Source organism: Pelodiscus sinensis, chromosome 3, assembly GCF_049634645.1.
Source record: "Pelodiscus sinensis isolate JC-2024 chromosome 3, ASM4963464v1, whole genome shotgun sequence".
Classification (NCBI taxonomy): Eukaryota; Metazoa; Chordata; order Testudines; family Trionychidae; genus Pelodiscus; species Pelodiscus sinensis.
The window spans coordinates 79,326,664-79,341,744 of record NC_134713.1 but is presented as its reverse complement, the minus strand read 5'-3'; the positions used below and the strand labels follow the sequence as shown (position 1 = coordinate 79,341,744).

Genomic DNA, 15,081 nt, shown 5'->3' with positions numbered 1-15,081 from the left:
GTTGTTGTTGTTGTTTGTGTGTCTGTTAAATGTAATATTGTTATCTGAAATTGTTTAGAGGTATTGTTAAGTAGTAGTGTTAAAAGTTTTAGATAAATGATTAGTCTTGTAAGAAAGACTGATGTAAATGTAACTGTTAATAATCCCTGGTCCCTTGTTAACAACTATTGGGATTTAGAAAAACCTCAGGGAATTTTCTTTACTGTATTGCATTTTGCTTATTGGTCATTCTAATAATTATTTGGTGCCTACGTATGTAAGAAATTGATAAAATAATAACTTATACATAGACGCCCTTTAATAAAAGTTTAAAAGCTATTTAGTAATAGTTTGCCTGTTTCTGCGCCTCCCTGGGACTAGCCACATTCCCAAACCTTTTACTTTATTCCACAGAGAGAAATTGAGGATTGGTGTGACCTAGTTTGTGCTACAAATGGTGCACATGTCAAATGTGTATCCTAATGTACCCTAATAATGTGTACCTATATGCCAAATGTAACTTAAGCATATAACTTATGAGCTGTGCACATATTCTTTTGTTTGCATTATTCGATAAAAATATATGGCACCTCAAAGTTGTTACATTTCAATGTGAACACCCTGTATTATCTCTCAATACTACTATATTTGTTTAGATAATCATTTGAAATGTGTAATAGTTCGTTATCAAGTAATAGAATGTTTGAAAGCAATTATATTATGGGGGGCACATCAAATTTTACTAGATTGATAAGGGGTCCATCTGTATGCTCAAAAAGGTTGAAAACCATTGTTCTAGTATATCTCTTGAAATCCTTGATATTGCTATTTCAAGATCATTTTCTAAAATCTTACATTTCATACATATCTTTACTTAACTGTTTGAGGCATCATCAGAAAGTATAATGCCATTAAAAGCAGCATAGATCACAAGTTGCTGTTACATACTGGATCCATATTCCTCAATTTGAACCCTAAATTACCCCTATGTAATACTGAAGAGACCATTCTGCAAGCAGAGCAGCTGTATGTGAAATGCATACAGTAAACAGAATAAACTATTTTAAATTAGTAAGCTATGTAGTCTCTTCTTCCCCAGCTCTAAGATAGCCTTAATTATATCTTGGGCCTCAACACACATTTACAAGCATCCTAATAGAAGCTGAGAATCTCTTATGTGCTGTAGAACTTTTGGCATGTTAAAAGAGAGTCTTTTTTTTGCCTATATTTTGTGTAACCCAATTTACCTTAGTGATAGAAGGTATCTTAGCTTTGTCTTTCAAAATTCTGAAGTTTTAAAGAGTGTTTAGTAACTTTCATTTGTTTAGTTAGTGCTAGTTCCTCACTCATACAAGAAAGGCATCAAAATCATTTTTTAAAATTCATTTTGCTTGTTTCTGGAACATCTGGAAAACTCAAAAGCAAACAAAAGTCTAGCGCCTCAGGCTGTTTCTATTTCATGTGGTATCTACTCTGGAGTTAAAAAAAGGAGTTACTCACTATTTTGAAGAAATACAGACTACATACAATTATAACAAAGTAACCAAAAAAAGTCACAATTTTAATAAAAAATTCAAATAATGCCTGCTTACAAGACAGTAATTTAATACCAGCAATGACATTTCATACAGAATCATTTAATGTACTGAATGCATTAATTGCCACAAAGTGATATATCACCATGACATCATAATTTTCACTGTTGCATATACGCATTTTTAAAAAAAAATCATTTTTGCATCATGAAGCTGTTACTGAATTACACCAGACATTCATGAAAATTAAAGAAATCCTGATTTTTCCTCCATGATAGATAGCAGCTATTTATCAAACATTTTCAGTGTGATTTTGCTGAAGGTGTGGAATAGAATAAGCAATTCATCCATTCATATTTCTCTCTTAAGGGTACACCTATCCTACAGATATACAGTGGCACATCTACAGCACTAAACCAATGCTGCTATAATGCATATGCTTGCTACATTGATGAAAAACACTTCCTTTGATATAATTACCATTTCTCAAGGAGATGGACTAACTATATGTTGGAGGAACTGTTCCATCAATCTACCTACACACAGGGACAGACTAACCTAACTTCAGTGCTCAGGACATGAATTTTTCACAGTCCTGAGATGGCAAGTATGTAAATCTAATTTTTAAGTGTAGAGCAGTCAGCCTAAATCCTTTGCTTTGCAAATCCATCATTTCAGGCTCAATAACCCCAGTTAGGAAACTGCTAAAAAATAACTGGTAAGAAATCTCAGAGGTGTAACTAAGTTAGTCTGTAACTTTAAAAACAAGAAGTAGTCCTGTGGCACCTTGCGACATGTATACATTGGGAAAGTATGTCAAAATCACACCAGACATAACTATTTTGAAATAACTCCCCAGTGTAGACATGTCCTTAGAGACTAACAAAAATATATGTATAGCATCATGAGCTTTTGTGAGCAAAACCCACTTCTTCAGATGAGCTGATCTAGAGAGGAGAAAAAAAAGCAGGCGGGGAAGAGGGGGAGGGAAGACTCAGAATAAAAAGGGAGAAGGAGGAAAAAAAAGTACTTGTCAATTGTAGTTTCAGTGCCAATTCAGCTAATTGAGTGTGCTAGAAGTGTCCCAGACTAATTTTTTTATAAAACCAGCTTTCCTTACATTCAACATCCTATTGACATCAAAAGCTGTAAGAAGTGGTTTTACCCACGAAAGCTCATGAGATATAGATATATATATAGCAAGAGATCTAAGTTTGCAGATGATACCAAGCTAGGAGGGGTTGCGACTAATCTGCAGGATAGGGTCATAATTCAAAATGACCTGGACAAATTGGAGAAATGGTCTGAGGTAAATAGGATGAAGTTTAATAAAGACAAATGCAAAGTGTTCCACTTAGGAAGGAACCATCAGTTTCATACATACAGAATGGGAAGTGACTGTCTGGGAAGGAGTATGACAGAAAGGGATCTAGGGGTTATAGTGGCCCACAAGTTGAATATGAGTCAGCAGTGTGATGCTGTTGCAAAGAAAGCAAACATGATTCTGGGATGCATTAACTGGTGTGTTGTGAGCAAGACACGAGAAGTCATTCTTCTGCTCTACTCTGCGCTGGTTAGGACTCAAGTTGAGTATTGTGTTCAGTTCTGGGCACCGCATTTCAAGAAAGATGTGGAGAAATTGGAGAGGGTCCAGAGAAAAGCACCGAGAATGATTAAAGGTCTAGAGAACATGACCTATGAGGGAAGACTGGAGGAATTGGGTTTGTTTAGTTTAGAAAAGAGAAGATTGGAGGGGACATGATGGCAGTTTTCAGATATCTAAAAGGGTGTCATAAGGAGGAGGGAGAAAACTTGTTCATCTTGGCCTCTGCGAATAGAACAAGAAGCAATGGGCTTAAACTGCAGCAAGGGAGGTTTAGGTTAGACATTAGGAAAAAGTTTCTAACTGTCAGGGTAGTCAAAAATTGGAATAAATTGCCCAGGGAGGTTGTGGAATCTCCATCTGTGGAGATATTTAAGAGTAGGTTAGATAAATGTCTATCAGGAATGGTCTAGACAGTATTTGGTCCTGCCATGAGGGCAGGGGATTGGACTCGATGACCTCTCAAGGTCCCTTCCAGTCCTAGTATTCTATGATTCTATGATAGATAGATTAGATATAGTATGTTAGTCTTTAAGGTGCCATATGACTACTCATTGGTTTTTTATAAGTAGTATAAATACATGGGCAGCTAGATGAAGTTCATGAAAGGTGCCTTCAAGTTCTACCAAATATCATTAGAGTACGAACTTTGCAGGCAGAGAAGGTGGTAAAGGAGCATATACAAAGGGTCAATGTCTAACACTGGTATGCAACTCCAGCTGTGTGAATAGCATAGCTGGAGTCAACAAACCTTAGTTTGAGTTACTACAGTGTCTCCACTGGGGGACAAGGGATTGAAAGGCAAAACTCTTCCATCAACTCCCCTTACTCTTCTTGCTCCGGAGTAGCAAGATCAGCAGTCCATTTAGTGGGCATTTACTATACCCACTAAATCTACCCCTTAGGGAGCCCATAGCACCAATCTCTCAGTAAGCATAGACAAAGCCAAATTAACTCAAGTACACATACAAGATGTGGATAACTGATGCTTCTATGGCACCATATGGGCGCCACATTTCAAGAATTATGTGGAGAAATTGGAAAGGATACAGAGAAGAGCGACGAGAATGATTAAAGGTCTAGAGAACATGACCTATGAAGCCAGGCTTCATGAACTGGGCTTGTTTAGTTTGGAAAAAAGAAGATTAAGGGGGGACATGATAGCGGTTTTCAAATATCTAAAAGCGTGTCACAAGGAGGAAGGAGAAAATTTGTTCCTCTTGGTTTCTGAGGACAGGACAAGGAGTAATGGGCTTAAAGTGCAACAAGGGAGGTTTAGATTGGACATTAGGAAAAAATTCCTAACTGTCAGGGTGGTCAAATATTGGAATAAATTGCCAAGGGAGGTGGTGGAATCTCCCTCTCTGGAGATATTTAAGAACAGGTTAGATAGACATCTGTCAGGGATGGTGTAGACGGAGCTTGGTCCTGCCTTGAGGGTGGGGGGGCTGGACTTGATGACCTCTCGAGGTCCCTTCCAGTCCTATAATTCTATGATTCTATAGCTCCAGATTCTATTAGTTATTGTAGAGACAGGAATTATCCTAAAGGAGCACCAACCTTGGCAGTTATAAACCTGTGAAAATGGGAACGATACTACTGGAGCTATACAAAATTCCAATTTCCTTTTTCTTATTTATTATGAAATTTCAAAGGGAAAGGCAAAGAACAGCCCAAAATATTTTGATTCTAATAAAAGCATCGTTTTATTAGCAGTGAAAGTTTTTGGCAAAATTCCAGTTAATATTGGTGACATCATATATCAAAATGGGAAATTAAGCATGGATTAAGTAAGAAATCTTAACTTTTTTCTGCTAAATACAGGTAGTCCCCGGGTTACATGGATCCGACTTACATCGGATCCCTACTTACAAACGGGGTGAGGCAACCCCGCACTAGCTGCTTCCCCCCAGCAGATCAGGGAGATGCGAAGCTAGCGTCCCTCCCCCTCCCCCCAGCAGACCAGGGAGACGCGGAGCGGCTTTTCTCAGCAGACACCTCAGCTTGAGAATAAAGGACTGAGGGAAGTGAGGTGTGGGAGAATAAAACTGAGCTCTGGAGAAATGTTTGGCTAGAGTTTCCCCTACAATATATACCAGTTCCGACTTACATACTAATTCAACTTAAGAACAAACCTACAGTCCCTATCTTGTACGTAACCCAGGGACTGCCTGTATTTTAATTCTTTCATTACATTCATAGTTAAAATTTCCCTCTGTTATCTGCAGGAGTGTTTTATCATAAAGTATCCAATGAGTCCAAAGCATATTGTTGATATATTCTAAAATATAATCTCAGTAATGCTCTGAAACCTAATATGCTGCAACTAGTCACTACCCTCATTCCAAAGACAGATGAATATAGAATATAATTGGCAATATTTACTGTTCAGAACCTAAATATCAAGCTATTTTGTTCAGTCGATAGTAAAAATTATTTGAAGAGATACAGAGGCTTTCTTGTGAAGTTAAAATATTTTTCTTTCTTCTATTAAGGGAGAAAATGAGAAATTAAAAATGAAATGGCCTCCAGACGAAGAGTGAAAAGGTTCTGATGGAAAGCTAGAACACCTTATTTCAGACATTAGAATGCAAGCCACATGATCCTCCACAGGACAGTTTTGGTGTTGGATATTCCTATTACAAATTACTTTCTTAGTCCAAAATATAAAAGGAATATATTTTAAATAAACCAAACACAACAAAAGATGTGCACTTACCAAGTGAACATAAGGCACAAAGTATCCGAAAAGTGCTGCTGGGATTCCAAAAGCCCAAATTCGATAACTCTTAACTTTGAAAATGGAGAAACTGAAAATCTTCTTTGCAGGAGGAAATCTCAATATGCCCTTCTTTCCACCCTCTTTGTCTCTTATGGTTGATATGAGTGGTTTGTAAGTGAAGCCAGCCAGGAAAAGAACAAACATAAGGATGCACAGAACCCGTAACGTGTTATACAGGCCAACTGAATCAATCAACACTCTCAAAAGGAAAGGCAGAGACACAGTGAACAAGCTGCTGCCAGCAGTGACGATGCCATTCACTAGTCCAAGGCGCTTCTTGAAATAGTGCCCCAGAATAACCAAGGATGGCTGGTATGCAAATGAACAACCACAGGCAAATAAGACTCCATAGGTGAAATACAGAGGTTCAATGGAGCTATATCAAAAGAAAAAAAGTTTGAAAATTGCATTAGCATGTTACATACAACACTGTGTACATTCATGTTCAATATTCCTTAATCTTCCAAATATGATTACAGAATAAAATATTAATATAGTTTGTACTAATTTACTATAATAGAATTTGCTTATAACTCAAGCACACAACAGTTAAGGTGGAAAGAAAGACTATTTTGCAATTTTTCATTGACCAGATCTGATTGAAAGTACTCTTTATATTTTTAAAGAGAAATTGTCAGTTCAAGTGAGACCCAAAACATAAATTCAGTAGCATCTGTGTTTTGTTTTTAAAAAATGAAAAAATACTTTGTTTAGATTTAAGCATTTCCTGATTATGTTTGAAATCCACACTTTGTAACATTATGATAATACTTGAGCCTAAAAGTGAATCATTTTTATTGTCCACAAGAAATGTACAATAATGCAAGGAGCAAGTGAAACCTATTCATAGTGAGAATAAAACTAGCAAATGGTTTCAAATTTTAGTATAATAGGTTACATACAATTGGTCAGATTTGGTTAGGCATGATTTTTTACCAAACAACATCCCCTAAACAATAACAAAATATTCAAAGTTAGCTCATTTTTCTACATTAGTGTTTTCCAGTATTTATATTTACATACACAGGTATAGTATAGGCCAAAAAAGTAATGGGAAAATCCATTTAAAGGGAATTACATTCTTCCTCCAGTTTATATTAGGAACAAGGAACACTAAAATTTGTCCCTCGTAGCAGAGATTTTGATCATTATCTTCTACCACAAATTTCAACTCAAGGGAGAAAAGAGCCACTCTCTTACAGCAGAAGTAAAGTTAGGCTGGCACCAAAAAGAGCTTTCTCCAGAGAATATGGCCATTATTAATAGAGAATACAAGCAAAGTAACAAAAACATCTTTTCATATCTAGAGATTGAAATTGCTGCAACACAGAGGAGAATTCTGCATTAATTCTCTTAGGGTACGTCTACATTTGCTCCCTAGTTGGGACTAGAGATGCAAATGTAGTGTACCGAAATAGCTAATGAAGCAGGGATTTAAACATTCCACGCTTCATTAGCAAGATCCGGCGCCCTAGTTCGAATCACAGCTGATTCGAACCAGGAAGCGTGTGCTGGGACACGTTAGTTCGAACCAAAGCCTTTGGTTCGAACGAACGTTACTCAATGAGGAGTAACGTTGGTTCGAAACAAGGGCTTTGATTCAAACTAACATGTTTGAAGCATGCGCTTCCTGGTTCGAATCAGCTATGATTCAAATTAGCGTGCCGGATGAGATCTTGCTAATGAAGCGCAGGATATTTAAATCCCTGCTTCATTAGCTATTTCAGTACTTTACATTTGCATCCCTACTCTGAACTAGGGAGCAAATGTAGACGTAGCCTTAGAGAGTCAAATACCAAGCTGCTTCAGGTGGCAGTCTACATTAGGATGAAAGATGTATTTTACAAAAAAAATTAATACATTAAGTAAAAGTTTTTTAAAACTGTAGCACAGAACAGAGCAAATTATATTTTAAAATATGATAGCCAGTGGCAATGAACCTGAGAATTTTAATATATGTTAGTTAAAACAGGCTAGTGTGTTAAAATACACCTTTTATCCTAGTCTAGGCAAGCCACTGGAGGGCAACAACAGTTGGGAGGATACTGGGCAGCAATAAACACTGATTAATATACCAGGAGGGACTGTGAATCTTGGAATTATATTAAAATCCAATAGCAGAATCCAGTGGCACAGTACATTTTATCTGTGTCTGTAAATCATGTTTTTGCTTTTTTTTTGTTTGCCAAAAGATGGCAGCCTAATCATTTGTAAATAGCTGTATTGAGGGTATTGAGCTGCTGTTTTGTGGTATCTTAGACCTAATACTGATTTTTCAGTCTATAAAATGACTTCTAACCATGATCTACTAAAAAAAGTCAATGAAGCCATAGTTTAGATGTAGACAAGTACAGTATGCATTTTCTCTAAACAAACAACTTCATGTAGTTATTAAGTGTGGCTGTGATTTACTGATTGTATTAATTTTTCAATATGAAATCCATTAAGAGACAAATAATTAGAATGTGTGTGAATGTAGGATAAATGTTTTATTATTAGTATGCTATGTATATTTGTTAACTTTTTGAAAGGAACCTAATATTGGAGATAGGATTTAGTATTTACAAAAGTGGTTCTGGTTTGTTATTGGGTTATACCCCTTCTGATGCTTTATTACTTTCTCAGACTATTTTCCCAGTTATTTTTCATTAACAGATTGTCATAAAAATTAATCAGTATTACTTAAGACAAAATAGCAAATATCTTGCTGCTGTTGGTTACCTTTAATCGAGTATGGGTCATAAATTAATCTGCAGAGTTTAAAGCAGTGAACTTTATTATGGGTAATATATTGCACAAGTATTCCCTCTTTGCACACACTCATCTTTCCCCCATCTCAAGTACATTATTAGTCAAGCAGAAGTTCTGTAGTTCTAAATAATGTTTACGGATGTATACTCTAGCAAGAAGAAAGTGACATATGCAGCTTTCATTGTTATGCATTCATTAAACTATTTGGAAAAAGTGTCAAGTACTAATTGATGGTCATGAAAACGAAATCAGACATACTGTTTACTATCCAGTTCTCATTCTTACTACTCTCCCTAGTACCCTGACTAAAAAGGGTAACTCCCCTCCCCCTCGTCCTTTTAAAAGGATAGCAGGAACCTACTCAGTAACTGCTTGTGAGTAACAGCTTCACAAATATGAAAGACAAAAGGCAAAATAGTAGATGAAGAATATGAGAGGAGCTGGATGATAGCAGGGAGAGTAGAAATGGTTACTCACTTTGTGCTGAAACTGGTTCTTTGAGATGTGTCCTCCTAAGGAGGCTCCACTGTAGGTGAACTTGGGCCCTCTGCATCTTTGGGGGATTTCTCATAACAGTGTCTGTTTGACCTACACATGCACGTTAGTCTCATACTCCGTGCTGTTGCTATATAGAACTGTAAGGGTGAGCTGCCCTCAGTTCCTTCTCTACCACACAGCTCTATAGCAGAAAACTCCAAAGTTGAGAGAAAGGAGGCTAGGTAGTGGAGTATCCATGGACATATGCATTTCAAAGATCCTGTTAATGCACTACATGACTGAGCATCTCTTCTTTTAGTAATTTATTTTAAAATAGCTGTTGGCATCTGGTCTTTAATAAAGCAGATAAAGAAGATTAAGAAAATATTTTTGACATACAAATTCTTTATTAGGCATATTAATAAAGAACCCTGAATAATAATTCATTTAAATTACAATACAGAAAGATATATTGCAGAAGCACTGCAAAGGCTTAGGGGAGCCAGGGATAATGGAGCAGCTGAGGGAGTGAAAAGTAATTTCTGGAAAAGAACCTGAGTGTGAACTTGGAGGACTGTCGGGTGTATGTGGGTAAAGTATTGAATAGTCAGGTTTTTGGGCTGGTAGGTATTGTTAGGGAGATTCCACCATGCAAAGCCTAGCTGCCCCTTAGCCTCTCCCGTTCAGTCAGGCACATCTGTACCTATTCTCATGTGTCCATCCATCCCCTGTTCACATATGTCCTTGCACAACCTCATCCCCATTTATTCCTGCATCCTTTCCACCATCCCCATTTGTCCCTGTACCTCTCCCCTATATTTCCTGGGACCCCCACCAAAGGCCACTGGTCCAAACACGAGAAAACTTTATGGAGTCCTCCATAGCAGATGTGCTACCACCCGCACCACCTACCTTCATAAGTGGAAGAGATTCTCCAAGTGGTGTGAGTGAAAGTACACGGACCCGTATGAGGTTACGCTTCCTCTCATCTTGGACTATATGCTCAACCTCAAACAGTCTAACATGTCCCTCTCCTCTCTCAGAGTGCACTTGGCTATTAATGCATTCCATCATTCCAGGGACACTATTTTTGCTCATCTAGCAACTAGATGATTTTTGAAAGGCCTCCATAACCTTTCCCCACCATGGACATCACCACCATTTAAGACAGTCTTTGAGAGTCTTATACAAGGAATTTTGGGTCTTCCTCTTAAACTCCCTCAAGGAGTATGATGCAGAGATGGTGGAGGCAGTGAATTACCTGGAGACCAGTGTCCATAGGGGTGGAGGAGGGCAGGCCATGGCCACAGAAAGGACATAGTGAGCTCAACATGAAGCGTTGAAGTTTGATTTCCCTCTTTATTTGGGTCTAGATTTTAATGCCAGACAAGTTGCACTTTTAGGAAATACAAGATTCCCTAAGGCAACAGATGCATAGGGAGTGCTCATCATTCACACCAGGACCGCCTCCTAGCATAACAGGCAACATTTGAAACTAGGGAAACTGGGCATTCCCTCCCAGTTAACATTTCTCCACTCTTCAGAGTTATCTATAAGCTATGGATAAAAAGGTATGGTGTTTTATTTTTTAATTACTACAGCAAAAAATTAATACTAACTATTAAATGCCACTAAGAACAGTTATAATGAACTACTAAAAAGAGCTTAGGGGACATAATTGAGGGAAAACGCTGTGTGAACATCCATTCTGTCTCAGGTTGAGGCAGTTGAGAAGGAACTGAGGGCAGTTCACATGGGCAGTGATCTATCACAACAGTCCAGAGCACAACACTGAGTAACTTGCCTGCAAAGCTCGAACAGATGTTCCTCTGAGAAATTGCTGATCAAAGTTACAGGGGGTGCAAGCACATCCAGAATGGAACACCCATAGGGGCAATACTTGAAAAGCCAGTTTTGTGGCTTCATGAAGCATATTGGCAAAAATAGGTAAATTATGTAAATTATGCATAGCTGTATAATCCCATTGTACAAGTCCTGCTTGTTCCATTTCTGAACAAAACTTCAGCAGTTAAAAAAACATTGTAAGTCTTTACTAATAAGTGGGTTCATTAACAGTAACCAAGAGGGTTTTTTTCTGAATAGTTTAATGAATGCATAACACTCAGTTGTTTTCCATTTTAGGACAGAAAGCTGCCTGTGTCACCTTCTTGCCAGAGCACACCTGTGCAAACAACATTCTATGGAACTGGGGGGCGGAAGGGGGAAGAAACAGAGACAGAGAAAATGTGCGTACATGTGTATGTGCACATGCAAAGGAGGGAATACTTGCACAAACGACCAATAAAAAAGTTTGATTTGCAGAGCTTAGAGAAGCAATTTGACCCATATTTTATGAAAGGTAATCCAAAAGCAGCAAGACAAGACAAAGTATTAAACAGGTAACACTGACTAATTATGACCATCAATCAATAAAAAAAAAAAAAAAACCTAAGAAAATAGCTGGCCAACAAAAAATAATTAAAAAGAAACCAATAAGCATAAGAAAGGATATAAATTTGATAATGACAAACCAGAACCATTTTTGTAAACAACAACTCATATCTTCAGTGTTAGGTATGTCTACACTGCAAGCTTATTTTGGAAAAAATTATTCTGAAAGATTTCTTCTGGAATAGATTATTCGAAATAGAGCATCCACACTACAGGGAAGCCTCCAAATTAGTCCAAGGCAGGCTCCCCTAATGTGGAAATGTGATATCTCAATTTAGAACCCCAGGAGCCACTGGGGAGGAATAACTTTAGAATGGCCCTAGGGAGGAGCTGTTTTGACACAACAGCTGTGGAGCATCCACATACTCCCTCTTCTGAAAGAGCTTTTCAAGAAGAGGCGCTATTCCTCATGGAATGAGGTTTACCAACATCGGAAAAAGCCCTCCGTTACTTCAATTTTTCTTTCGAAATAACACAATTGCTGTGTGGATGCTAGTATTGTTTTTCCAGAATAACAGCCGTTATTCCGGAATAATGGTGCAGTGTAGAAGCACCTTTGGATTCATTTGAAAGAGGTTACATCCACACACCATACATATAATAAAATATTTTTTACACACACACACACACACACACACACACACACACACAGTCACTTAATGGGTGGATTTCATATTAAAAAGAGCAAATGTAACAATCAGTAAATCATAGTCATATTTAAATCTACATGAAGTTTATTTTTAGAGCACCATATGGAATGGTGGGGGGCACCACGTGTGGAGATTAGAGACACCTTGAATACATGCAGGTTACACACCAGTTCACAAACATGATACAAGATATACTCATGCTAATTTATACTCATGCTAATTTATATAACAAATGACATACTACATGCAAAATGCTCTTCCATTTCTTGTAGATCATTGTACGAATATAGATAGTAAAACTTTAGAAAAATAAATCCAATTTGAAAACAAATTTTACTGATATTTCTGAAGTTTTTTCAATAGAAAATAAAAAAGGCATTTTATGTCATTTAAGGTGACAATGGCCCTCAGTTTCTAAAAACAACCTTAACTGACCTGTGCATTCCCTTCCATTAATAAAGGACGGATGCAAATATTACAATTCTACAAATTTTTCATATTTGTCAACAAGTGCAAAAGAGACAAGTAATATCTTTTACCAATAATATTACCTCATTTACCTTGTCTCTAATATCCTAGGACCAACACAGCTACAACTACACTGCACAGAAATGAAAACGTAACAGATTCTATGTGTATGGCTCAGCATGTTCTGGTGATCATTTCATTCTGGCATCAGCAAGCTATGTGAGAAGGGATAAAAGAGTGTGAGACAAACTTAAGAGTCAAAGGGCACGTGCAGGGAACTTGCTTGAAAGATCCCTGTGGGTATCAGCTCCAGAATGCCCCTCCCCCCCACTCTTCGCGCTGCTCCCTCTATCAGAGGCAGTAGCACGGCAGGGAGGAAAGGCAAGCAGATCCAATGCTTGTGGGAAGTCTACTTAAAACCAGCTCCTTATGGGCACCTGATCCCGCTCCTCCCCACCCCTTCTGCCTCGGATACACAGGCAGTGGCGGCGGGGCGGGAGGGTACGTGTAGTCAACAAGATTAACTGTTAAGCCCAGGCTTATCGGTTAATCGTGTAGTTCTAGAAATCATGACATTTCTAAAAATGAGTTACTTTGATCTGTTTATTGTGAGATGAAGTTTTCTGGTCAACAAAAAATTTATAGATTAGATTGAAGGAAAGGAAGTTTCCAGACAGAGGATGAGTGGATACAGGATCAGAGTTAAAGTTAATTGCAGACCTTAACAAGAAGTTCCCTTGCACCTAGCTCTCAGAGCTGATATATATGCACAATCGGTGATATTTAATACCATGGCTTTAGCTGGGTCACTGGCAATGAAGTGAAGTTAGGACTTCTGGATCTTCAAGCATAAAACTCTAGTGAGTGACCAGCTCTGTTGGTTCAAAGCCAGCAGCTGACTTTTGAACCTCTGTTTACCATAGCCACTACTTGAAAAGGAGGACAGGCACCACACTGAGTGGGTATAGGTTGCACATAACACAAAATATCCATTTATGACTATGAATATAAAAGAGTACTTGCCACATAAATGTATCAAAGGAAGAAAACAGAATTCTTACCTTACAAAAGAGCTTAAAAGAAGTCCAACAAAACCCACGGCAGCTCCAACAATGGCTACTATTCGACAACCAAATATGTCTGTAAATACACTAACTATGGGCGAGCAGAAGAAAATCATTCCCATGGACAGGGAACTAACCCAGGCTGAAAGAAAATACAGGTTGGCATTAAGAATAAGAGAGTGATTCAAGCTTTCAATTACATAATGTAAGAACAGATAGTTAATAGTTTTGTTTTAATGGAAACAACATGGAAGAATGTAATAATAGAATAATAGAAATCTCAAGATGCACAGGCACAGACTGTGGTACTCTGGGGCTACAGTACTCATGGAAAGAAAACAGTGGGTACTGCTCAGTACCCATCAGCCACCTCTGTTTCCAATCCCCACTCATCAGCTGATGAGAACTGCTGCCACTTTTTAACAGCTGATGGGGGCTTTGCCACCACCAAACAGGTGATAGTCAGTCCCACTGCGTCGAAAAGCTGTTTGTCATCTCAGGGAAGATGAAAAGCAGTAGGAGGGCAGGAGCTTCAAGGAGCAGGGAGAGGAAAAGGGAGAGCAAGGGCAGGGACTTGGGGAATGGAGTGGAACTGGAGCAGGAAGAGGAAGAGTGAAGGCAAGGTCTTTGGGAAGGAGGGACCATGCCTCAGAGTGTAGCCAGGGTTGAATACCTCCACAGGAAAGGAAAAGTTGGTGTCTGCGTTAAGAGGCCAGCTAGTCTAACCCCCACTTCTCCACACTGAGGAAGGCCAGCATACCTCTAGATCATTTTTAACTACCTTTGTCTAACTCCAGATGGGCAATAAATGTCTTGCAGTCCAGATGCAGTTCACCAGGGTTAGCCCCTTGCAGGCCATCAGATGTTTTATTTCCCTGTACAGCCATAAGTAAGGCCACTTGCTGCTCCCATTGGGTGCAATCACTGTTCCTGATCAATGGGAAATGCCGGATGAGACATTGACTGGGACACCACTTCCTGCAGGTCCCATTGGTCAGAAACAGCAATCCACAGTCAATATGAGCTGCAAGGGATCATACCTGCAGATGCATAGGTAAATAAGGCACCTGGTGGCCTACCATGGGCTAACCCCAGTGAACCATGTCCAGCCCACAGACTGCTTACTGCCCACCCCTTGTCTAACCTCCTCTTAGAAACTTCCAATAATGGGGATTCTACAACCTGCAACCTATTTCAATACTAAACTATAAGGAACTCTTCCAATCTATATGTTCCTGACAATCTATCCTAAATGTTCTTTGTTGCAGGTTACATGGACTTCTTCTTGTCATTCCTTTAGTGGACATGGAAAAAATTGATC

General features: G+C 38.5%; 1 protein-coding gene across 1 annotated transcript in view; it reads right to left on the bottom strand.

The window, feature by feature from the left end:
* Positions 1 to 15,081, bottom strand: part of SLC16A10 (solute carrier family 16 member 10) — a 115,656-nt gene that overhangs the window by 24,868 nt on the left and 75,707 nt on the right. Inside the window, exons 2-3 of the mRNA XM_006123210.4 lie at positions 13,758 to 13,902; positions 5,837 to 6,275 (exon numbers count right to left, since the gene is read on the bottom strand). Of these exons, the coding sequence (XP_006123272.2) occupies positions 5,837 to 6,275; positions 13,758 to 13,902 (584 nt within the window). The remainder of the gene's footprint in view (positions 1 to 5,836; positions 6,276 to 13,757; positions 13,903 to 15,081) is intronic.